Source organism: Pipistrellus hanaki (assembly GCF_964339955.1).
Source record: "Pipistrellus hanaki genome assembly, chromosome: 16".
Lineage (NCBI taxonomy): Eukaryota > Metazoa > Chordata > Mammalia > Chiroptera > Vespertilionidae > Pipistrellus > Pipistrellus hanaki.
Genome location: NC_140518.1, coordinates 38,274,401 through 38,298,794, shown reverse-complemented (window position 1 = coordinate 38,298,794; position 24,394 = coordinate 38,274,401). Strand labels below are relative to the sequence as shown.

Genomic DNA, 24,394 nt, shown 5'->3' with positions numbered 1-24,394 from the left:
CTATAAATATATTTTTTTTTAAATAAATTAAAAGCTAATGAAAACATTAAAAGAATACCAAAACAAACTCCAAAGAAATTTGAAAGCCAGGAAACAATATAGCTAAGAACAGAAATTAATTAGGATTCAAACGTATAATACAATCAATAAAGACAAAAGTTCATTTAAAAGTTAAAAAGTGATGCCTGTGGTGGGGTGGGGGAGGAACGGGGGTGGGGTGGGTGGGAGAGGGTCATTGGGAGGAAGAACATGGTGAATGTCTGTAATACTTTCAACAATAAAGTTTTTAAAGAAAAAGTGACAGCCCTGTAGCAAGATGGCCGGAGAACAAATAGCCAATACAGAGGCCCGGCTGGAGGTGGCTGGATCCCCAGTAGAGGGCGTGCAGGAGGCAGCTGATCAATGAGTCTCTCCCATCATTGATGTTTCTATCCCTCTTTCCTTCTCCCTTCCTTTCTCTGAAATCAATGAAAACATAAATATATACATATTAAACAGCACAGGAGACAAAACGCTGACCTTACTCCAGAAACGGCAGACACTGAGCGAGTAATAAAAATAAGATATTATGAATATCTTTATTCGAAAATAAGTTTCTATGAAAATGCTTTTTACTAAAACTAAGTCAAGGAGAAATAGAAAACATGATTAGTCCTATAATTAACTAAGGAATTAAGTCAGTACATAACTATCTTCCTACAAAGAAGGATAGCATCTTGCTCTGACCAGTTCAGGTGAGTGCTGCCCATATTTGGAGAATAGATAATCCAATACTTTGAAAAAACAAACACCAGCTGAAACAGGTTTGGCTCAGTGGATAGAGCGTTGGCCTGCCGACTGAAGGGTCCCGGGTTCGATTCTGGTCGGGGGCATGTGCATCCCTAGTGTGGAGGTGTGCAGGAGGCAGCTGATCTATGTTTCTAACTCTCTCTCCCTTCCTCTCTGAAATCAATAAAAACATGATTAAAAATATCTCAAGTAAACCAGAAATAACTTGCAAATATAGAAAGCTGTTATCTACATTATGGTGCTAATAAAAGAAATTATGCAATGGCCAACTGAAAACAGCAAATTAGCCTCAAATCCTTTAACTCCAGTTTTAAAACAAATTACATTATTTTTAATCTTCTCATTGTCAGTTTGAGGACAAAACAAAAACTGGTTAGAAGTGACTTGAGAAACATGTAAAAAAAAGTACCAAAGACCTGCCTCCTGGTGGTCATGTTAAGTGTGGTAACTTTTCTCCTGTACCACATCTTCCTCTACTGTTCCAAATTATATACATAAAAGGCGAATATGCAGTGTCCCTGCAGGAGTTCGACCATGAGTTCTATCGCTCGCTATGATGTGGGCTGACGTAGAACAAAGGGACCCCCCCCCCCACAGCAGCCAGAAGTATCAGCCCAGATCACCAGCCAGGCCCAAGGACCCTACCTGTGCAAGAATTTCATGCACCAGGCAACTAGCATATTATAATCATGAAAATAGGTTAGGCCATTATATTCAATATTGCTTTAATGTGGGACAAGTGCTGTATCTGTTTGATGAGATACAGAGCACTGCCTGGGACACGGTAGGTGTTTGTTCAGTAGGTACAATGTACTACCTGCTCTCACGTTCCTGCCTCTCCCCGCTCCCCCTCTTCCCCCATTAACAGGAAGCACCTGAAGCACTAAATGGCGGAACAGCCCAGGCAGGCAGCAGGAGCCTGGGTATGCCTAGCAATAAGTATTCAATATACATGCTTTTGGTCAAAATTAGTAAACTTTATTTAAATTTCAAAAAATACACAGAAAGGCAGCTTTAGCTTTGTTCTTGAGGATCAGATGTAACGACCCAGAGCAGGAACTACCCCTAAGAAGTTGAAATACCCTTTACCCCCAATCAGGCCACAGGCAAGGAGGGATCCGTTTGGGGAGACGTGGGTGGTGGGGTAGGAGAACACCAGTCAGGCGAGTGGGTTCGGAGATGGCACACGTGGAGAACAAGACAAAGCTCCACCGGAGACAGGACAGAACTTCACGGGACTCAGGAGCTATGTACAAAGGAGCAGGGCGGGCGAGAGGACCGCCCTCCGCCCTAGCCAGCTGCGGCCGCGCCCCGCGGGCCCTCAGTTCTCCTCGTCGCTGTCATCTGGGCTGATGGCCGGGCTGGTGAGACTATAGGTGGGGCTGGTGGGCGAATAGCCGGGGGAAGTGGGCGAGTAGGTGGAGCCTTTGGGGGAGGTGGGCGAGTAGGTGGGGCTGGTGGGCGAGTACTTGGGGGAGGTGGGGGAGTAGGTGGGGCTAGTAGGCGAGTACTTGGGGGAGGTCGGGGTGTAGACTGGAGAGGTCGGGGAGTAGGTGGGAGAGGTGGGTGAGTATTTCGGGGTGGTGGGCGAATAGGTGGGGCTGGTCGGAGAGTACTTGGGGGAGGTGGGCGAGTACTTCGGGCTGGTAGGCGAGTACTTGGGGGAGGTTGGGGTGTACTCTGGTGAGCTGGGACTGTAGGAAGGGCTGGTCGGGGTGTACTTCGGTGAGGTAGGGCTGTAGCTGGGAGAACTGGGACTGTAGCTGGGCGAGCTCGGGGTGTAGGTTGGAGACTGTGGTGTGTACCGTGGACTTGAAGGGGAGTAGCTTGGCGAGGTTGGGGAGTAGCTGGGTGAAGTCGGAGAGTAGCTTGGAGAGGTTGGGCTGTAGTTAGGGCTTGTTGGTGTGTAGTTGGGACTAGTAGGAGAGTAGCTGGGAGAAGTTGGGCTGTAGCTGGGTGATGTCGGGGTGTAATTGGGACTGGTTGGAGAGTAGTTAGGGCTGGTGGGTGAATAACTTGGGGAAGTGGGTGAGTAACTCGGTGATGTCGGAGAATAACTCGGAGAAGTCGGCGAGTAGCTGGGAGAGGTGGGAGAGTAGCTGGGTGATGTTGGCGAGTAGCTGGGAGAAGTTGGTGAGTAGCTGGGAGAAGTTGGTGAGTAGCTGGGAGAGGTTGGCGAGTAGCTAGGTGATGTCGGCGAGTAGCTTGGGGAAGTTGGAGAGTAGCTGGGAGAGGTGGGAGAGTAGCTGGGAGAGGTCGGGGAGTAGCTGGGAGAAGTCGGGGAGTAGCTGGGAGAGGTCGGGGAGTAGCTGGGTGATGTGGGACTGTAGTTGGGGCTGGTTGGAGAATAGGACGGGGAGGTAGGGGAGTAGGAGGGTGAGGTGGGAGAGTACGAGGGACTCTGGGGTGTGTAGCCCCCAGGGGAGCGGGGCTCGTAGGCAGGCGACGTTGGTGAGTAGCTGGGAGACATGGCACCGCCTGTAGGAAAGAAGCCGGAAGGAGTAAGTGAGAGACTAGCCCAAAGGAAAGGTCGGGGAGAGATGAACTTGGCACTGGGAGACAGGACCGCTCACCTGGTGACGGGATGTACGGGCTTGAGGGGCCGGGGGAGCCCGGGGAGCCAGGTGTGGGCGACCAGGCGGGGGAGTAGCCGGGGCTGAAGCCGCTGGCATCGGAGGCAGCGCTGGGGGAGAAGCCGGCTGCCCCCGGAGTCATTCCGCTCCCTGCGGGAGAAACGTTCCGTTAGCACAGAGCTGGAGCCCGTGTACAGTCACTCCCCATCTCAGAGCAAGCTGGAGAGCTGTCTGGGAGGCGTGAGGCAGGGAAGTCAGTCTGTCTAGTTCAGGACGAATGTCATAAACCCACGTGGCAAGTCATACTTTCTGGCTTTACAGAAATCAAGTTAACATGTTCAACTTCAAAAAAACACAGAGCTGGAGTCCAGCACCCTCCCCAGAGCTCCGTGGCCTCCAGTGTTCCAACCTGGTGACCCTTCACGAGCCCTCCGGTCCCCGAAAGAGCCCTCCCTCGGCCAGGCCACTCACCCACACTGGGAGACCAGGCGCCATAGGCTGGGGTCGCACCCTGGTTCCAGGGCGTCATGGCTGGAGAAATTCCTCCCATGGGGCTGGGTGCGGAGCCGAAGAACATGCCGGTGGCTGCGAAAGACACACAGGGCCGTGAGGAACAGCCGCCCTCCAGCCAGGAGGGCCTGCCTCTCCTTCCCAGGCCGGCCAGGCGCTGTGGGCGGAGACCCGCATACTCACGTCCGGCAGCCCCCAGGCCGGGGATGTTGGTGGGGATCTCCATGCCGTACTTGCACTTCTCGGCATCGAGGAGGAGGTCGAAGCAGCCGGTGCCAGCAGGAGCCAGCTGGCCCAGCATGATGTTCTCAGACACCCCCTTCATGGGGTCGCTCTCTCCATGCGCAGCTGCTTCCATGAGCACGTCCACCTGAACAGCGGGGAGAGGGTCAGGCCCCACAGACCCTCACAGGGTGCTCAGGGCCCTCCACACGGACGGCGCACCCACCCACAGGGAGGACAGCACCAGGCCCAGCACTGGACGCTCTTCCTCCCACGCACTCCCTCCTCCCACCTGCTCAGCCGTTCTGCGTTACCGTTTCCTCGAAGGAGCACTTCATGAGCGGGCCAGTGTCTTGGCGGTTGACTCCGTGTCGCGTGATGGCCATCAAGTGGCCACGACAGGTCATGGTGTCACACAAGAGCGCCAAATGCCGGTAGTTGACGTAGGAGCCGTCAAAGGAGATGACGTGGTACAGCTCCCGCTCCAGCGCCTTCCGCACGGCTTCAATGCCCAACACCTGGATTGGGGGTGGGGGAGGTCAAGGCAGAGTAGCTCTGCTCCCAGCTCCCACCGTCACCCAGACCCAGGGGGCAGCCAGGGAAGCCCAGAGCCAGAGTGGGCGCAGGCGTAGAGTCTCGGACCGAGGAGAGCCGCAGTGGAAGGCAGAACGCATCTGTTGCCAAGAGACCAGGGCGGGGCTTGAGCCAGCGACCCCGCGGACTGCCGGCCCGGCCCGGCCGGAGGCTCACCGTGAAGATCTCCACGATGTCGTTGGACGTGGTGCGCACGGGGTCCACGTCCTTCTCGCTCAGCACCCGCATCAGGCTCACGCCGTCCGTCTCCAGGATCCACTCCTGCAGGGCCTTGAACTCCCCGTCCTCCGTGATGATGATCTTCTTCTTGTTGTCTGTCTGTGGCAGGTGCATGTACACCTGGAGGGGCACAGAGGGGGGTCAGGTTGGGGGGTGAGGGGAGAGGGGGAGGAAGAGAAGGAGGAGGTGCAGGGGTTGCTGGGAGGGAATGGCAGACCTTGCTGATCTGCTCGATACCCTGCAGGGTCATATCCGTCAGCATGTTGGACTCAATGCAGCGCAGAAAAACATCATCGTCCATCTTGTCCACCACCTCTTCCTCCTGCAACAAGAGCGAGGTGAGCTGGAACCTTCCCAGAATCACCTCAAACGCTAGTCTCCTCAGGGACTTCCATCCCAGTGACACTCTGTTCTCCCACAGTCCGCGGTAAGTTTGGATTTTTCATTATTAAAGCTCCAGCCAGGCACCCACACCTGCCAAACAAGGAGCTATGCCCACGAGTGGAGCCATCCGCCACACTTTCAGGGTCTCGTTACACCTGCTCTCACACCTCTCTTCCTAGGACACAGCAATTCCTCCGGTCCAACCTGTCTGCAGGCCGGAGCATCAGGGGAGAGAGCCGGTGACAGGGCTGACCCCACTCCAACGCTCCCTGCCTCAGCTGTGTGACTGCTACTTCAGATCGCAAAGACTTGTGATGCTAGAAGTTTTGGAAATCATTGCTAACCACAATTACCCATTCCTACGTTAGGTGGGGCGACCGGCACCTCAATGTTGCTTTCATTGTAACTTCTTTGGGCACGAACAAGAGTTAACGATTTCTTGTCTCTGACATATCAAGTTCCTCTGGGTCCACTTACCTCCTGCATCTTGTTTTCATCACTGTTCATGATGCGGATCCGGAGGACCAGCTTCTCTGCGTTGTCATCGTTAAAGATGCAATTCAAGTCATCGCCAAAACCTGGTGGGAGGAGCCACGAGAAAGATCACACCTACTGGACTCGCTTCCGGTCCCTGTTCATCGGCAGCTCTCTCTCCTTACAGCGTGCTCTTCCGGCTCCCCTCCTCCTCACAGAACCCCTTGGAAAGAGGGAGGGGACCCACAAGAGGAGCAGGGACAGAGAAAGGAACGGAGGAGGGGGTTTTGGGGACAGAACCAGAGCACGGGAAGTGCTGGAGACCAGAGAGCAGTGACACCACAGAAGGGATCCCAGGCTGACCTGAGCTGGCCGGCCTCCCGCTTACCAGCATTGATCTTCTCAGCGATCTGCTCCATGGTCAGCTTCCGGTCAGTCATGTGCTTGCGGTCCAGCTCCACCCGCAAAAGCCAGGGGGAGATCCGGGCCACATCGAAGTCGGGCATCTCATAGTAGACGTTCACCCACTCCTGGTCCTCTGCCACCACCGTGCTCTGGGGATTGGGGTCATAGTAGATGGCTGTGTTGGCTGTCACCTTCCTCAGCGTTGTATGTTCCAGGCGGCACAGAATGTCCTGGGAAGAAAGAGGGGTTTGTGACACCTCTTCACACCTCCTGTAGAGAGAATCCCACACTTTCTACTCGGGAAAGAGCTCCCTCCTCCCCCTCAGTCCTACCTTGGCTCTCTCGGCGTCGCGCGCAGACTGGCCCAGCAGGAAGACGGTGAGCGAGGGTGTCTTCGGCTTCTTGGAGATGTTGATGAGCTCCTTGAGCCGGGGCACGCCCAGGGTCACGTTCTTGGCAGACACACCCGCATAGTGAAAGGTGTTCAGGGTCATCTGGGTCGCAGGCTCTCCAAGGGACTGTGCGGCCAGAGCTCCCACCATCTCCCCAGGATGGGCCTGGAGAAGAAGCTACATCAGAAACAGCCCTCCCTCTGGTGGGAGTGAGATGCGGTCAGGGCTGAAACCATCTTCTTAAAGGACGTGGACACAGGCGTTTGGGAAATGCAGAGACTTGAAAAGGTGCCAGACCATCTAGACCCCAATCTCCAAAAGTATGCCAAACTTACAGGATAAAGATTCATTTGGTAATAAGTCTTTTAAATGAGATGCTCCCCCATGCATTATTTTAATTGAGATATAATCATATTCGATAAAATACAACCTTTTAATTGGAATGATATAGTATATAGCCTTTCCAGACGGGCTTCTTTCACTTAGTCTATATGGATTTAAGGTTCATTACTTGCCTTTTAATGGCTTTATAGCCTGTCACTTTTTATCATGAAATAATATTCCCTTGTATGGCCATACCAATTTGGTTTATGCATTCATTAATGGAAGAACATTTAGGCTGTTTCTACTGCTTTGGCTATTATGAATAATGCTACTATAAACATTGTGTACAGATTTTTATGTGGAAATACACTTTCAATTCTCTCGGGTATATTCCTGGGAATGAAACTGCTGTGTTGTATGGTAACTGTATGTTTAATTTTATTAAAAAGTATGTTTTATTGATTTTAGAGAGGAAGGGAAACGGAAGAAACATGGACGTGAGGGAAAAACACCCATCAGCTGCCTCCTGCATGCCCCCTTCTGGGGATGGAGCCCACAGCTCGGGCCTGTGCCCCGACCGGGTATCGAACTAGCAGCCTCTCTGTGCACGGAGGACAAGCCCCTCCAGCCAGGGCTGTATGTTTTAACTTTTGAGGAGCTGCCATGTCTTCCAAAGCAGTTGCACATCCTCTCCAGCATTATGTGAGCTCGAGTTCCAATTTCTCCATGTTCTGGCCAACACTTGTCTCCTAACATTTTGTTTTTGTCATTCCAGTGTATATCCTATATAAGGCTAATATGCAAATTGCCCTCTCAACCAGGCCAACCACCCATGTCCCCTCCCTCTGGCAAGGCTGGCCGGACCCCACCCATGCATGAATTCATGCACCAGGCCTCTAATATACACACACAAACACACACACTGAGTGGCCAGATTGTTATGTGTTCAGAAATTATAATAATCTGGCCACTCAGTGTATATGTATCTTTATGTCAGTAGCATACTGCTGTGGTTACTGTAGATCTGTAATAAGTTTTACTAGTAAAATCAGGAAGAATGAGTCCCCCAACCTTGTTCGTATTCAAAATTGTTTTGGGGTATTATGTATGGGTCCCTTTACGTTTCTGCATGAATTAGAAGATGTGCTTATACATTTCTGCAAAAAAGGCAGCTAGAATTTGGTATGGAATTTATAGATTGGTTTGAGTATTATTGCCGTTTAACAATATCAAGTTTTCTCATCCATGAACACAAAGTATCTTTCCACTTAGTCTTCTTTAATTTCTTTCAACCATATTTTGTATTTCCTAATGAGTTTTAATTATTTAATTTATAAAACTAGATTTAGATCATGTGAATTATAAAGCATGCCTATAATCATAATGCTTCTCTCCTTCAATTAACCTATAAAATCCTTAAAGACAGTGATGGTATATTCTAGTACCTATAAATCTCTTTTCTGCTTACTGCAATTCCAACCCTTAAGACTGCTAAGGAATAAAGATATATAAAACCTCAAACAGCCCTAATCGGTTTGGTTCAGTGGATAGAGCATTGGCCTGCAGACTGAGGGGTCCCAGGTTCAATTCCAGTCAAGGGCAAGTACTTTGATTGCAGGCACATCCCCAGTAGGGAGTGTGCAAGAAACAGCTGATTGATGTTTCTAACTCTCTATCCCTCTCCCTTTCTCTCTGTAAAAAAATCAATAAAATACCTCAAACACAGAACTTGGCACATAGCAGACTCACATGAATGAGAGGTATTAGGTGTCTGTGAGCAGAAGTGAGCTGTTCTCAAGAACCCAGAGAGGTCCAAGGAGAAAAACCAGGCTGAGGTGGAATGGTAATACTCACAATGGCTTGGTTGAACTTGGACTCGATCTCTCCGAGCAGCCAGTCGAAGGCCTCTCCGCTGAGCCGGAACTCCTCCGCCATGCGGCGGGAGCACAGCGTGGAGCGAAGGTGGATGTTGAAGAGCAGCGTGGCGTTCTCCTGGGCCTGCCGGCTCAGCGGGTCGTCCCCGTTCACAATCACCAGCTTCTTGCTCAGTTCTTTGACTCCTGGGGACAAAGGAGGGATGAGGAGTTTGCAGACCACGGTCCCGCAGACTCCTGACCACTGTTCTTGCCTGGAGGCCCAGAGCAGTACTCACCCTCCACCACCTTGATGGGGTGCAGGTCCGAGGGGAGGCGAGGGTTGATATGGAAGATTTTCTGAGCGTTCCAGATCATGCGCAGCAGGTTACAGGGGAGGACAACCTGAGGCAGGAGCGCAGGGAGGGAGGATCACAGTTGGGGACGGCCACACAGGGACACTTCTCCAGCCCGGCCGTCCTGTCCACACGCACCTTGCTGTCCCCGGTTGGGAAGATGACCCTGAGCACCTCCCGGTCCTCACGCATCCTTTCAAACTCCCGCTCCAGCTCGTTCTGGATGTGCGCGTTGCTCAGCACGTCCTTCACCAGGTCCTCCTGCAGAGTGCGCCGCAGGGCCCTCTCGTTGGTATAGTCAAAGCGGAACCTGCAGGCGACAGGGCGTGCTGTGTAGAACCAGGTGGGCTCTGGGGCCTGGTCTCTGCACAGGAGCACCGTGAGGCTCCCAAAGGTGCACGTTCTTCACTAACAGAGCTTTGGAGACGAGGATCCTGGCAGGGAAATACAAGATCTGGGCCGAAGGACTGCCAAGGGGACCCGAGCCTGTGCCAGGCCCTCCAAGCTTGCTCTGTGCCATCACCAGGAACAAAGCAGTGATGGGTCTCAACTCTGCCACAGCACAGGCTGCTGTCAGAGGGGTGTAAGGCCACTGCAAAGCACATCCCAGGTGATGTGCGTGGGAAGGGGAATCCTACAACTCTGGCCTGAGCCGCTGCAGGGAGAACCACCGCCTGCCAGCTCCTCACTTCTTCTCAAAAGCCTTGTTGGAAGGCTTGAGGGTAGCCAGGTTCTGGAACTCCACGCTCTCGCCCGCCAGGCCGTCCTCGCCGTAGCGCAGCTGCACCACCTGGTTGATGGAGTTGCGCACGGTGGCGTCATACTTCACCATCACCGACTCCATGGACTTGATCAGCCGCCGCTGGATGTATCCTGGAGGGAGGCAATCACTATGGGACCCGAGGCTGGAAGAGGCTGGAAGTCCAAGCGCCCTCCCCATCTCAGGAGGAGCCTTGCTGGTTGCTCGGGAGCCTTAACCACCTGATCCTCAGAAGAGCCAGCTGGAAGCCCATCATCCCTGAGGTCTCACACGAAAAGCTCAGTCCACTACCAGGTGGACAGGGCCCAGCAGAGCCCTAGGAGCCAGTGCCCATGCGATAGGCCAGCAGCAGGGAGCCCGGGCTCTATCCCTCAGCCTGAAATGCTATACAGCAATCAAGTGAGGGCAGCTGCTAGCTCTTGAGCTTTAGTCTCTATTTGTTCCCCAAAGGCCAAAATCCTATCTCTGGGAATGGAAGATTTTGGCCTGAGAACCCCCGTCCCCACCCCCAGGCACTTTTCTGCCTGTGGCCACCCGGCACCGCCGCGGAAAACCTGGTCTGAAAGCCTCACCAGTCTCCGCAGTCTTGACGGCCGTGTCGATGAGCCCCTCACGCCCCCCCATGGCGTGGAAGAAGAACTCGGTGGGTGTGAGGCCGGCCAGGTAGGAGTTCTCTACAAAGCCACGGCTCTCAGGCCCGTAGTCATCCTTGATGAAGTGAGGCAGCGTCCGGTGCTTGAACCCAAACGGGATCCGCTTGCCCTCCACGTTCTGCTGCCCGACGACGGCGATGACCTGGGACCACGAGGTGGGCACATCTCACTCCCTCTGCCCAAGAGGAGTCCCAGCGCTCCTCCCAACTGCTCCCCCCGCAACACATACTCCCCCCCACCTCTCAACCCCCCGTGTCGGCCCCCATCTGAAAGGACAAGGGTCCCACCTGGGAGATGTTGATCTTGGAACCTTTAGCTCCGGACACAACCATGGACTTGAAGTTGTTGTACTCAGACAGGGACTTCTGGGCAGAGGAGCCAGTCTTGTCTCGGGCGTCGTTGAGAATGCGGTTCACCTGGTTCTCAAACGTCTGCCGCAGGGTGTTCCCGGGGGTGGGCTCCAGCTCGTTGTTATGCGCCTTCTCGATGACCTGGATGCAGAGATGGAGGCAGAGCTCTCGGTGAAACACCGATCCCGGTCTTACTCCCCTTCTTCCTAATCTGCACACCCTCTTTGTTACCGTAATTAAATTCAAAGTCCATGAAAGGTTCCTGAGGTCCCTCTCACCTCTATCACATCCTGCTTGGCCTTCTTAATAGTGTTCTGAATGTCCTGGTAAGTCTTGGAATCAGCAATGGAGTCCCCAATGCCAATGGTATGACCTAGCGATAAGGAGAAGCATCAGCAACACCTTCTCTGTCTCCCAAGAACCAGGGGACAGAATCACAGCCGAGAGAGGAGGAGGGACAGTCCATCTGAGGACTGAGAAAGGGATGGCCGAGGGCGGCGAGCGGTGGCAGAGGATCTGCAGAGGGCTTGGCCTGGCAGAGCCCGCACTCACCCTCGATGAGGAGCCAGTTGTTGATGACGGTCTGAATGTTGGAGTAGAAGAGGCGGGTGATGTCGTGGCCCATCTCCAGGTAAGAGATGTGCACCAGCGAGCCGGCGGACGTGCCCAAGGATTTCTTGCACAGGATGCCCATGATCAGCTCGCCATTCTCCACCACCACCTGCGGGCAGAGCACCGCTCAGGGCCCTGCGGGTCCCCGTGTCCGGTCCCGGGCCCACGCCCGAAGCCAGGCCCACCTTGGTGTCGCCCGGGGAGATGTGCTTGTAGGGGCCGCTGTCTTCGTCGTCGGGGTGGGTGCTGTGGGTGCGGATGCAGTTGATGTGGCCGGGGATGATGAGGGAGAAGATCTGCTTGCCGGTCCACAGGGGCCGGGGCTTCAGGATGGCCGGCTGGGGCACCTTCCCGTCCCACGTGGACAGGAACATGAGGAGGTTCATCACTTCTCCCTGTGAGACCAGAGCAAGGAGGACGGGGGCTTAGAAATGCAGCCTCAACCCTTGGAGATGCCGGGGAGGCTGCCTGCCCACGGAGGAAAGCCGATTTTGGAGGCAAATAAAGAAAAATGTTTTCCAAAATTTTAATTTAAAATTTTCGTTGTCACAATGAGACTTAAAACACACACACCAGTAAGTATGAATTACTGATAACAATTAGGAAATACGTGAAAGTAAAAAGAGGATAAACAGAATTTTAACAAGGTCACTTATTTCCCCTTCACCTTTACTTCCCAGACAACACCCGAGATCACATGACATTTTATGGAATTAAGTGGGAGCTGAAGTCGTACATCCTTTGGCCTCTGATCTTTCCTAACTTACATTCCTTCCACCTCACAAGCAAGAGAATCTCACAGGTCAGGGCAGAGCAGGTCAGGGCCAACATCACAGTCCTCCTGCCCCACCCCCTCCCAGCCGGAACCTGTCTGCCCACGCCGGGCCCCCCTCCGGACACACCCGCTCCAGGAAGACGTCCCTCTTGGTGAACTTGCGCACGGCGGTGAGCGTGTCCTGCACGATGCCCATGACGGGGCGATTGCTCTGGGGCGTGACGATCATGCGCGGCACCATGGCGAGTTCTTGGATCTCCGCCCGCGTCTCCAGAGACTGTGGGAGGTGCAGGTTCATCTCGTCCCCGTCGAAGTCAGCGTTGTACGGGGTGGTCACACTGCAGGAGACACACGTCAGAGCTGGGAAGATGCGGCCGCCGCAGGGACGCACGGAGCAGCCCAGCCCGGGAGCCTCAGCCAGAGGACTGACCTCAGGTTCAAGCGGAAAGTAGACCAGGGGAGGATACGGACCCGGTGGCCCATCATGGACATTTTATGCAAAGTGGGCTGCCGGTTGAAGATGACAATGTCCCCATCGCACATGTGCCGTTCCACCTGGGGAGGGAGCGTGGAGAGTCTCGGTGAAGGGGGCACGCTAAGGATGAAATGAGGGGACCTCACGTGCCTTGCAGACGGAAAGGGATGCTTTGGTATTACTTCACTTAAACACTTATCAACCCTCTGTGGGCCGGGCCCTGGCAGGTGCCAGGTTATCAGAGATCCACCAACCACAGGGACCTCAGCCTGGGGAGAAAACTAAGAGATTCCAAACCAGAAGCCTCTGCTGTTGCTCCCTCTACCCTGCCATCTGTGCCCCTCATGCTGCCCTTGGGTTTATGGGGCTCCCGCCCAGAAGGTCAGTGGCTAACAACCCCAGTGTAGCCTGGAGCAGCAGGTTTTCTGAAAAGAGAGTCAATGAGTCTGGATCCTAACAAACAGGACAGCCGCCACCAGCCCCCGTTCTAGCTTCCTGCTCAGGGGAGTCCGAGGCCTGGCCTTGCCGTACCTTATAGCCAGTCTGCAGGTGAAGGTCACTGGGCTTGGGGTGGAAACGCAGGTCGATGCGGTCCCCATTGTCCCGGATGATGTACTTGGCCCCTGGGTACTGGCTGTTGCCCCTGCGCACTAGTTCCTGAAGTCTAGGAAGGAAACAAGAAATGAACAAAAACTTCCCAGAAAGCCCTATTGGCGACCCTCAGAGCGGGCCCGGAGGAAGCCAGCTCCAAACGTCAATGCTCCTTCGGCTCACTCCGAGCACACCCCTCCGGCCTCCCTCAGCTCAGCAGGACCGCCGAGCGGAGCGCACCTGTCGATGTTGAAGGGGGTGACAATCTCGGCAAAGGTCATGTTGGCGGCAATGGAGCGAGGCACGCCCACCTGGTCGATGGAGAGGTTGGGGTCGGGGGTGATGACCGTGCGGGCTGAGAAGTCCACTCGCTTGCCCATCAGGTTCCCTCGCACGCGGCCTTCCTTGCCCTTCAGCCGCTGCTTCAGGGACTTGAGGGGACGCCCGGACTTTTGCATGGCCTGTGAGAGACACGGGGTGAGCGGCCCCCACCAGGCGGCACCAGCCCTCCTCCGGAGCTCGGGGGCCTCGTGCTGGCCCCCTACCCTTCCCGCCCGTGCCCGGGCAGGGAGTGTGCCGACTCACGCGAGGCAAGCCAGGCAGCTCGTTGTCCACCATGGTGGCCACGTGGAACTGCAGCAGCTTCACGTCCTCCGCGATGACGTGGGCCGCCGCGCCGTTCTGCTCATTGCGCCGGAGCTGATTGTTGATCTTCACGATGTCAGCCAGCTTGTGGGTCAGGTCATCCTGAGGGAGGAAGTCCGCACAGTCACAACCCAGCTCCATGAGCACTCCCCCCACCCCCGAGGCAGGGCTGACCTCTCCTTCCAGTTACAGAAGCTCCTCCATGAACTTGAACCCCCTTAGGGACCCTGTTCAAGGTCACAGAGCTAGCACGTGGCAGGGCGTTTTCAGACTCGGATGATCTGTCTGTCACCTACGCACATTGTGCTCCCCGCTGGCCCCCTGACCCCGGGGCTCCCTCCCCGAGTCCAGAGCACTGACCTGGTTGCGGGCGGAGCCCTGCATCACCACGGCGGGCCGCACGGAGAGCGGCGGCACAGGCAGCACCGTGACGATCATCCACTCGGGCCGGGCGTAGCGCGGCTCCATGCCCAGCACGAAGCACTCCTCGTCGGAGATGCGCTTGAAGATCTCGTGCACTCGCTCAGGGCTCAGCAGGATCTTCTTCTCCTGAGAGTCCTCGTTGACATGCTTCCACTCCGCATACAGCTCCAGGCCCGAGCGCCGGATCCGGGGCTGGTACCGCCCACAGCCACCGTGGCCCTTCGAGGACAGCAGGCGCCGTCAGAACCAGGGCGGCCGCTTCCTCCAGCGGCCAGCCTCCAGGACCCCTTCCCCCCTCCCCAGCGATACCTTTTCTTTGGTCAAATCCTCGTCCCCTTCGGGCTGCTCCACACCAAACTTGTTGTCCATCTCCTCGCCGCCCTCGCAGATGTTCTTGCCCTTGCAGAGGTCGTAGACGTGCGTGAGCCGCTTCTTGGGCTGCCCCTTAGACTTAGCCAAGATGTCCTTGATCTTCGGGTTGTTCTGGGGGCGGAGCAGAGCGGTGTCAGCTGGGCCTGCTCCTCTGCCCCGCACCCTGTACCCCTCCCCCAGGCCACGGCCCATCCACTCACGGAGTCCACGAGCAGCTTGGAGCAGAAGAAGCAGACACAGCGCAGAACCTTCATCGTCTTCACCAGGAAGCCCACGTGGAACACGGGCTTGGCCAGCTCAATGTGGCCGAAGTGGCCAGGGCACTCGGTCATGTTTCCTGTGGGAGCACACACCTGACGTCTTTCTCCAGCTCTCACCTCACAGACTAGGTCTCCAGTGACCCCTCACAGGCCTGGTTTTCTTTACGGACTTAAGCTCCTCCTTCCCTTCACGATTCCACACCAGCTCCCCCCCCACACACACACACACACACACTCACACACTCACCTGCACATGTCTGGCAGCGGCCAGTTCGCTCGATCACCCCCTGCCTCGGATCCATAAGCCCCCCAAGCTTGGGGCGGCCTCCCTCCGTGGTCTCCGGGTACTTGATTCCACCCTCCGTCACAGACATCCGCTTCTGAAGGGAGAAGCAGGCCAATAACAACTAAATAGGATTCGTTTCCAGATTTTACACACCTAAAACCTCAAAGACCCACAAACCATTGGCAGGTTAAGCAAGTTTACCCTGGAGTGAGGGAAGTGGGGGGTCAGTATGTGAATCCCTTGGAAATAACCAAAAGTGAGTATGACAAGTCAAAACCCTGCCCGAGTCACTGTCTGAGTTAGGGAGAAGTGATGAGACCAGCATTCGGTTAATCTCAAGCTCCACACAAGTTGCTACCTCTAGGACATCAACACCAGACATCCCTCCAGGTTGAATTCTAAGCCACTAACACACAGGATTGAACAGCAACAACAACAATAAAAAATTGTTTTAAGAAAACACACACACACACACACACACACACACCACCAATGCCTGGTTCTGCCCCAAGCAGAAATCAAGCCCAGAATCTGAGCCCCTGGCAGGAGCCTGTTCCCGCTGGAATGGCACAGGTGTCCTGCTTCAAGACATTCCTGGCAATTCTACCATCTCTCTTCCTCCTCTCTGGCTGCTGCTTCTTAGTCTCTCCCCAGGCTCCTCTGCCTTGGTCTGCTCCTCCTCAATCACTGCTCCTCCCCAAGTCTCGGCGCCCACACTCCTGGCAGCACTCTATAGGGACCCCGGTTGTCACTATACACTGACGAGGCCCACCTTTCCTCCGGGCATCACCCTGCTTTTGGATTTCACATATGAAACTTCTACTAAGCCTCCTGCAGATACCTACCGATAAGCCAAATTCAACATGTCTAAAATCAAACGCCTTTCCCACAAAAACCTCTCCTTTTCCTGTAGTCCCCTCTAAGATGTGGCACTCAAGACCCAAACCAATCCTTAGCCTCTTACTGGTCTGATGGGATAATTAAAGGAACACACCTCTCCCGAGAACCGACCTTTAGGCCACTTCACAACGTACATTCCCTTTGCTTAGCGCTTGCTGAGACCACATTCCACTTGCTAAGACCATTATCTTTCCCCCTCAGGACACGCCCAGAGAACTCCCCACTCAGAAAAAGCCCCCTAGAGTCCTTTATTTTTTAATATTTTTAAAAAAATATATTTTATTGATTTTTTACAGAGAGAAACATTGATCAGCTGCTTGGTACACACCTACTGGGGATGTGCCCGCAATGAAGGTACATGCCCTTGACCGGAATCGAACCTGGGACCTTTTCAGTCTGCAGGCTGTCACTCTATCCACTGAGCCAAACTAGTTAGGACGCCCCCTAGAGTCCTTTAAAAATCTGACTCCCTGTCCCTGGATGCTGGAGACATTTTGGGGCTCAGTCCATCTGGGTATCCAGATTATCTAATAAATTCATAATTCTTTACCCCTTTGGGCTTCAAGTGTTCCTCATTTGGCGGCCTTAACACTTACCCTCAGGCATAAAACAGTAGAAAGAGCGTGAACTCCTGGTTTAGAATTATGAAGTATGTAATCATTAAGGACTTAATAAGCCCAGGAGGTAACTATCCCGTCATTCACTAAGTCCTGGTGTATCTCTTCTGTAACTCGGAGATATTTCTTGGGTTTTGCCCCTCTGCTGCACCGATTCCCAGCGCCGAGGCAGCCTTCCTCTCGGCCGTCAGAGCCTTCCACGGGTCATTAATCCGTCTCTCCAATCCAGACCTGCCACAACTGGGTTCCCTTAGAATGGAACTCTAATCTCCATGCCCTCTTATCCTCAGAATGATGTCCACATTCAGCAAGACAGCTTACAAAAGGGGTTGATGATGTGTTCACCTTTCTTTCTTTTCCACGTCTGTGACAGAGTTCCCTGTGGACCCCTATCGCGGCACTGCTCTGGGTGTTTGTATGTGCTATTTATCATACATGCTTGAAATGTCCTTCCCCACAAAACAAACTGCTATTGAAGACTCAGCTCAGGCATTACTTGCCTTTTTTCTTTTCTTTCGGTTAATCCTCACCTGGGGATATTTTTCCATCTTTTAAAAATAACGGAAGGGAGTGCGGGAAAGCGGGAGAGAGAGAAATATCAATGTGAGAGAAATACATAGATTGGTTGCCTCCTGCACTCGCCCTGACCAGGGTCCAGGGAGGAGCCTGCAACCAAGGTACATGCTCTTGACTGGAATCGAACCCAGGACCTTTAGGTCCTCAGGCGAACGAACACTTTACCACTGAGCCAAACCGACTAGGGCCGGCATTAATTCTTCAAAGCCTTCCCACAGGCTCCCAAGACAGACTGGCACCCCTCTCTGTGTGTCTGCAACCCTCTATCCCTGTACATCTCATTCAATGACATTATCTACTGGGGTCTGTATTCCCCGTAGATTTAAGCATCTCTTGGGCAGGCAGCATTTCCTACCAGTAAAGGTTAGACTGAACTAAACTACTTAGGACCTGCCAAGACAGGGAGGCACCCTCAAAGAACTTGAAAAAAAGAGATTGTCCCCTGCCAGTCAAACCAGTAACCCTCTCATAATGGATCTGATTGGCCACAGCTGGGTAGAAATTAAAATGTCCTACAGCTGCAAGAGGTTCCGAGCTCCCATGATACTCATCAAGATGACCTGATGAGATCTCAGGGAGACAGGTCTGGAGGGTGACTGAGTTCACAAAGTTGGAACCCCATCAGCTGCACTGTGAGAAACACGGGGGGTTTGCTCACCTGAAACACAAAAAAGCCGAAGCAGGTCTGCATCTGGCTATGAAAAGAGTTACTACAAGAAAGCCTAAGGGAACTCTCACCTCCCTCAGCTCCAAGTTCATGCATATACCTTCTTTTTTCCCCCTCCCCATGCTTGTCTCCAAGACCTGGAACTGACAGCCACAGTCAGTCAGTCAGTCTGTCAGTGGTGGCCGTGGGGCTGCTGTCGCACTGGAATGGAACCCGTCAGCCACAGCACGACCACAGGTCACGAACAGTGCTTGGGCATATACCTTGACAAGAAATCGAACCCGACTCTTGTGTGCACGAGACAACATTCCAACCAACTGAGCCACACTGGCCAGGGCCAAACATCTTTTAACAGCAAAGACAACAGCTTTACCTTGCAGCCAATTCTCAGAGCCCTCAGTCCTCACTATACACCCACCTCAAGACGTCTGAGAAAATGCTCTACCCTTAAATATATCTGTTCCACGAGAGGATCCTTACCCACCCTCCCCTACCCAAAGTGGACATTTCATTCCCTCCAAACTGGCCAGTGTGACTTGGTTGGAGCCTCTTCCTGTGCACCAAAGGGCCACAGGTTCAACTCCTGGTCAGGACACATACCAGGTGATGAGGTCAATCCCTCCCCCCCGTCGGAATGCATATGGGAGACAACCGATTGATGCCTCTTTCTTTCTTTTTAAAATTTATTTTAGTGAGGGAGAGAGAGAAACATCAATGTGAGAAACATCTACTGCTGTCTTTCTCCTCTCTTCCCCTCTCCTCTTTTTCTCAAATCAATTAAAGCATATCTTCAGGTGATTAAAAAAACAACAGGAGCACTATATAAACGGCAAGCAATGACCCCTGTAAGTTTTGTGAATAGCCTTTTAATCTTTTTAAAAAATTAAAATGTTTCTGTTTTTCATAAATGGGGCCTCAGTCTGCATCCTATTCAGTAATACTTTCATTTATCCAGATACTAAACTTATCGGTCCAGAGCCTTAGTGTCTCAGTAATTTTCACAACACTCCCTAGACAAAAACACACACAAAAAACACACCACTAAGTACTTAGATCCAAACAGCTTAAGTATTCATGTCCTGCCAACTTAACAGCCATTTGAAAAAGCACACTAAATTGAGAAAACATTTTTAATATATAAAGCATTTCCCCCCAAATCACCACCATTCTTTACTTAAGATGCCCGCTGAGCACTGCACAACTTCCCAAATCTTAGAATCAGACTGGACAGGACCACCCTATTTCCTGCTCTACATGGATCTTGCCCAGATCAGCCACTGCTAAAAGCCAAGCTTCACAAAGACATGACGTCATCTGAGAGGCTTTGGTGCCACCTAACGTTGAAAAGGAACCGCCTGGCACTAGTAGTTCCAGGAGTGCCTGTTTCCAGAAATTTTAAAATCGCTCACCGGGCACCTGTGTGTTTGCTGCCTCAGCAGCTTGGGATCTAATCTATTGGGAAGGTCTTGTTCTATTGTAAGAATAGAACTTGAGTTATTCAACAGGATTCCTATTAGTAAGTTAGTATTTAGGAAATTTATAATTCAAACAATGTCGCAATAAAATACTTCTACATGTATCTTTGTGTACTTGTCCAATTATTTCATTCACTCATTTACATGCCTTATGTGCCAGGCACTATTTGAGATGCTGAGAGTGAAAACAGTCTCTTATGAAATTTACATTCTATTGAGGGAACCAAAAACAAACAAACAAAAACAAACACACACAGAAAAACAAATTCTCTCAGATAGTGACAGGTTATGAAGTAAAATAAATCAAGACTGGGGGGTTATAAGGCCAAGGGATTCAGTGGTTGAGCGCCAACCCATGAACCAGGAGGTCACGGTTTGATTCCTGATCAGGGCATGTGCCTGGGTTGTGGGCTTGATCCCCAATAGGGGTGTGCAGGAGGCAGCCAATCACTGATTCCCTCTCATCATTGTTTCTATTTCTCCCACCCTATCTGAAATCAAATATATATATATATATATATATATATATATATATATATATATATATATAAACTAAGGGTTGGTTACAGAATGCAGAAGGGTATCATTTAAATAGGGCGGTCAGGAAAGAGCTCCCTTGATTCGGCATCTGAACGGAGAACTTACTGATAATGTAAAGCAGGCGTCTTCAAACTACGGCCCGCGGGCCGCATGGAGTCTGATCCGGCCCGCCAGGTTTTTTGGGCAGTGAGCGTAGCCGAGGTGTTACAGTAGGAATTAGTAGTTTATATAGTCTGGCCCTCCAGCTCTCTGAGGGACCGTGATCTGGCCCCCACTTTAAAAAGTTTGAGGACCCCTGATGTAAAGGAACAGGCCTGAGAGAGTGTGGGCAATGCTGTCCTGAGCACCAGGAACAGGGAATAAAATCCTGGAGGAATGAGCTTGTAACATTGGAAAAAACAAACAGATCAGTGTGGTTAAAGAGGAGCAAAGAGAGGAGATGGAGATGGAGAAGCAAGCAGGGGCCAGACCACACAGGCCCACGGAGGTCACAGTAAAGGGGCATGGATCCTCTGAAGAGGGTCAATGAAGGAGAGACAGAGGAAGGCTCTCTAGGGCTCTGCACTCTGTAGGAAACAACTAGGGCTGGGCTCCCGCAGTCCACTCTGGGAAAGATGGTGGTGGGGTAGACCATGTGGTTGAGATGCACACTCATGAATGGCTGGATTCCAGACTTATTTTTAAAGGCAGAATTGATAGCTTGGCAGATGGACTGAATGGAGGTTGTAAGAAAAGAGAAGAATCAAGACGGCTTTTGGCCTGAGCAACTGGATGAATAGTGGAGCCACTGCTTGCTTGCTAAAGGCAGCATTAGGGGGAGGGACATGCTCAAGTAGTAGTGGTGCGACACCCAGGAATATTCCCACCAAACTACTCACAGAACTGTCACTCTCCTCCCCAAGGTTCTACAATTTACCCTCCTACCAACAATGGAGAGGCATGCCTCTATCCCAATAGTTTTGCCAGCAGGGAAAAAATGTTAATTTGCATGTTCTTATTAGTAAACTGAGTATTTTCTATTGACCATTTGTACTACTTCTGTGAACTGCCTATTCAAATCTTTTAATCATTTGTCTAGTAGATAGATGTGTGCTTTTCTTACTGATTTGTAAGTGTTCCCTGTATGTTAATAAGTCTAATCCTAACTGTCACATTGCAAATGTCTACTTTTTAGCTACCCATGGTGTCTCTGATAAACAGAGATGGCTCTTACTTTATGTAAGCACTCAGTAAAATATACCTATAATGAATTCACTACAATTGGGGTTTCTGTCTCTGGCAGCAACCCCTCAAAGCTTTCTATATTTTTTAATGCTTTATCTTTGTCTTTCAGATTTCAACCTTAGCTCCGTCTAGAATTGGTCCTGTGGTGTGGTGTGAGTTCAGGAGTTTCTAACTCCAGACACAGATTTCACAGAGCTGAGCCTTCTCCTCCCGCAACATTGTCTCCATCACAAACACAGCCTTTCCACTCCGCTCTCCTCAGCCAAGCTGCTCCCTGCAGTTCACTTCAATAAGGAGTTCCAGTCACCAACAGCTCTCTCCTAGAGCTGCCTTCCTCCTGGTCTGTCTGTTCCATGCTTTGCACTCGCCCCAAACTGGTTGGTCACAGGACAACCAAAGCAGTTGCTTTCCTTTTTAATGGAAAATTGATGTTTCTCTCTTGCTTATGATTTTCCAGTGGCTTCCTATTGGAAATAAATTAAATACAGACCTCTACCATGATTTACAACATCCCACCTGGCCTGCCCCACCTCCATAATACTCTCTCTCTCACCCACGGAATCCCAGCCACAATGGCCTCCTTTTGGCCCCTGGGACACAGCAGGTTTATCTGTCCCTCAGGCCTAGGTGACCGGTGCTTCTTTCCGGTAAGGCCATCTTCTCAGACAGGCCTTCCTAGACCCTGACACCACCCTGCCATCACCTCACCTCAGTGACTCGCCATCGAATTAGTTTCCCTTTATGTAAGGTACTTGCCATTAACTAAACTATCTTGTTCCTTCATTTATTTGCATGTATTTTGTGGGTTTCCCCTGACCCCTCCTACAGAAAGTGCTCTAAAAGGCAGGCCCTATGGATAGAGCGTTGGCCTGCGGACTGGGGGGATCTCAGGTTCGATTCCGGTCAAGGGTATGTACCTTGGTTGCAGGCACATCCCCAGTGGGGGTGTGTGTGCAGGAGGCAGCTGATCGATGTTTCTCTCTCATCGATGTTTCTCTCTATCCCTCTCCCTTCCTCTCTGTAAAAAATCAATACAATATTTTAAAAATAAAAATAAAAACATAAAAGGCAGGCCCTTGTCCTTGCTCGGCTCTGCATCTCCAGCATCTATTGTGTCTGTCACGTAGCAGGTGCTCAGTTAATATTAATAGACAGGGGAAGGGGAAAATCTGGAGCCCAGCTTACCTAGACTTGCAACAACGGGCCCCTAAAATTCGTCTGATTTCGTTTAATGTCGGGGGGGGGGGGGGGGGGTCTCTGAGATGTGGTACCGGTCCCCCCTTCTCACCCTCCAGCCTCAGCTGCGGCCAGGCTAACACCCCAACAAATGTAACTCTGAGAAACATTGCCTTAGGGGGCGTTGCTAACTCATCTCCCCCTCTCCCCCTGCCCGTCGCCAAAGGCTGCGGGAAGCGCCAAGTTTCCGCCGCCGGCGTCCAACCCCGCCCGCCCGCGGCGCAGGAGGGAGAGGCGCGAGGGCGGGTCCGCTTACCAGCTCGTCCGGGCTGAGGACTCCGAACTGCACCCTCTTGATGGTGCGCAGCGGGCATGCGCTGTCCCCGGAGGGGGGGCCGCCCCCGTGCATCGCGGAGGCCGGCGCGCTGCGCAGGCGCAAACCTTCCTACAAAAAGCCTGCGCCGCCTCCGCCTAAGAGCTCAGACCCCGTCCGGCCGGCCGCCGGGAAGGACCTTCCCTAAGTAGGGAAGAGAAAGCCGGAGGAGGGAAAGGTTGGGGGAGGGAAGGAGGCGGGGAAATAAAAAAGGAGCGAAAGGAGTTTTCCTGCCTTTTTTCCGGAGGTTTTTTTCCGCTTCTCAAAAAAGGAAATAAAAAAAAAGAGGAAGGGGAAGGAAAAGGGTTCAGAGAGGGTAGAAGAAAAAGGGTAACGAATAAATAGTTAACCGGGCTCCGGAACGGCACAGGCTACAGCAGTTGGTCTCTCCCCCTTCCGGGAGCCACCTTCTTCGCCAACCGTCCCGGCCGCGCTCTCGGCGCTTCTGAGAAGAGAACTGACCGAATGACGCCTTTTATAGATCCGGCCCTGCATCCCCGCCCCTTCCTTTCCCGCCCTCCCTTGCGCCACAGGCCGGTTTGCGCCGGCCCGCGCGGGGGCGCGCGCTCCGGACGTTGCTCCTCCCTTCCCGGCTCTCGGGTTGAGCGACCTGTGAAGTGACGGGGGGGGGGAGGGGGGATTTAATCCCTCCACCTCCCTAGACTGCTCACTCCCGCACTGATATTTAAGGTTTGAAGGATCGAGGCTAAATGTAGGCTGCTTATAGTCTAGTTTGGGGTGTGTTTTCATCTTCAGCAAAAGTTTGCCGTTAATATCCCCCCCACTCCCGCTGGAAAGTGGTCTGTTCCGTGAATCGGTAATGAAGAGGGCGGGGCCGGCCGGGGTTCCCGGAGCGGGTAGTGCTGGGGCCGTCCCCGGTCATGAATATGCAGTAGCCGCGCTGAATATGTATGAATAAATCAAGATGGCAAGGCCGATTGTTTGTCCGGAAGTCGCTATTTGCCGAGAGGCCTCCGGGGACCGGTGGGCATCTCCTGGCCCCTCGCGAAGGCGCCCTGTGCGGAGCTCCGGTGCGGGGTCCCGGCCGGAGCGGCCCAGACCTCAGCCCCCGCCTGTCCGGAAGGAGCTGGCCGCTGGCCCCTGGCCGGGAGGGAGAAACGGACACAGACAATCCAGGAAAAGCAGATTAGCCACGGGGCGGGACGCAAGCCCTGGGGGGTTCAGGATCTAAGCCTCTGAACGTTAGGGAATCCTCTCCCTTCTAGAATATTTCAGAAAAAAGGGTGGGGGAGGGGGCTTCCACGGTCCTTCCAAAGCAGCGATGACACAAACTGTACAGCCACATTCAGCGTGATCCTCGTTTGATGTCAATGTCACGTCACCACCCCAAATTGGCCGGGGAGGGGGGCGGATTTGGGTGGGGAGAGGAAGGGGGACACACCACTGGGAAGGGAAATCTCACTCGAGGGGAAAAGGCAGACTCCCTTCCCCCAGCGCAGCTGCTCGCTCTGTTTGCCTGAAAGCGTCAGGCACCCCAGCCCATGGCCTCCTCCCTGTGCCGAGGTGAAGAGCTCCCCATGGCCCATGG

At 52.8% G+C, this 24,394-nt stretch overlaps 1 protein-coding gene across 1 annotated transcript; it reads right to left on the bottom strand.

The window, feature by feature from the left end:
- Positions 1-1,745: 1,745 nt before the first annotated feature.
- POLR2A (RNA polymerase II subunit A) lies at positions 1,746-23,314 on the bottom strand. Its single transcript, XM_084863831.1, has 29 exons — positions 22,789-23,314; positions 15,259-15,391; positions 14,952-15,088; positions 14,689-14,862; positions 14,317-14,598; positions 13,897-14,058; positions 13,552-13,772; positions 13,252-13,384; positions 12,676-12,800; positions 12,373-12,583; positions 11,656-11,865; positions 11,411-11,579; positions 11,137-11,231; positions 10,796-10,999; positions 10,428-10,650; positions 9,785-9,968; positions 9,234-9,405; positions 9,039-9,144; positions 8,741-8,946; positions 6,503-6,727; positions 6,154-6,400; positions 5,769-5,869; positions 5,125-5,229; positions 4,845-5,027; positions 4,409-4,612; positions 4,056-4,242; positions 3,834-3,947; positions 3,363-3,512; positions 1,746-3,267 (listed from the first exon to the last, which is right to left on the bottom strand). Exons 1-29 carry the CDS (start codon positions 22,879-22,881, stop codon positions 2,111-2,113), a joined length of 5,913 nt encoding a protein of 1,970 aa, XP_084719957.1. The 5' UTR covers positions 22,882-23,314; the 3' UTR covers positions 1,746-2,110.
- Positions 23,315-24,394: the final 1,080 nt, after the last annotated feature.

What these genes read in the sequence shown, in the direction of transcription:
- POLR2A (XM_084863831.1), bottom strand. Translation starts at nt 22,881, where the DNA reads ATGCACGGGGGCGGCCCCCCCTCCGGGGACAGCGCATGCCCGCTGCGC. An exon ending in CGTCAAGACTGCGGAGACTG is followed by an intron (nt 9,969 to 10,427) that starts GTGAGGCTTTCA and finishes GCCTCCCTCCAG; the next exon opens with GATACATCCAGCGGCGGCTG. An exon ending in GCGACGCCGAGAGAGCCAAG is followed by an intron (nt 6,401 to 6,502) that starts GTAGGACTGAGG and finishes CTTTCTTCCCAG; the next exon opens with GACATTCTGTGCCGCCTGGA.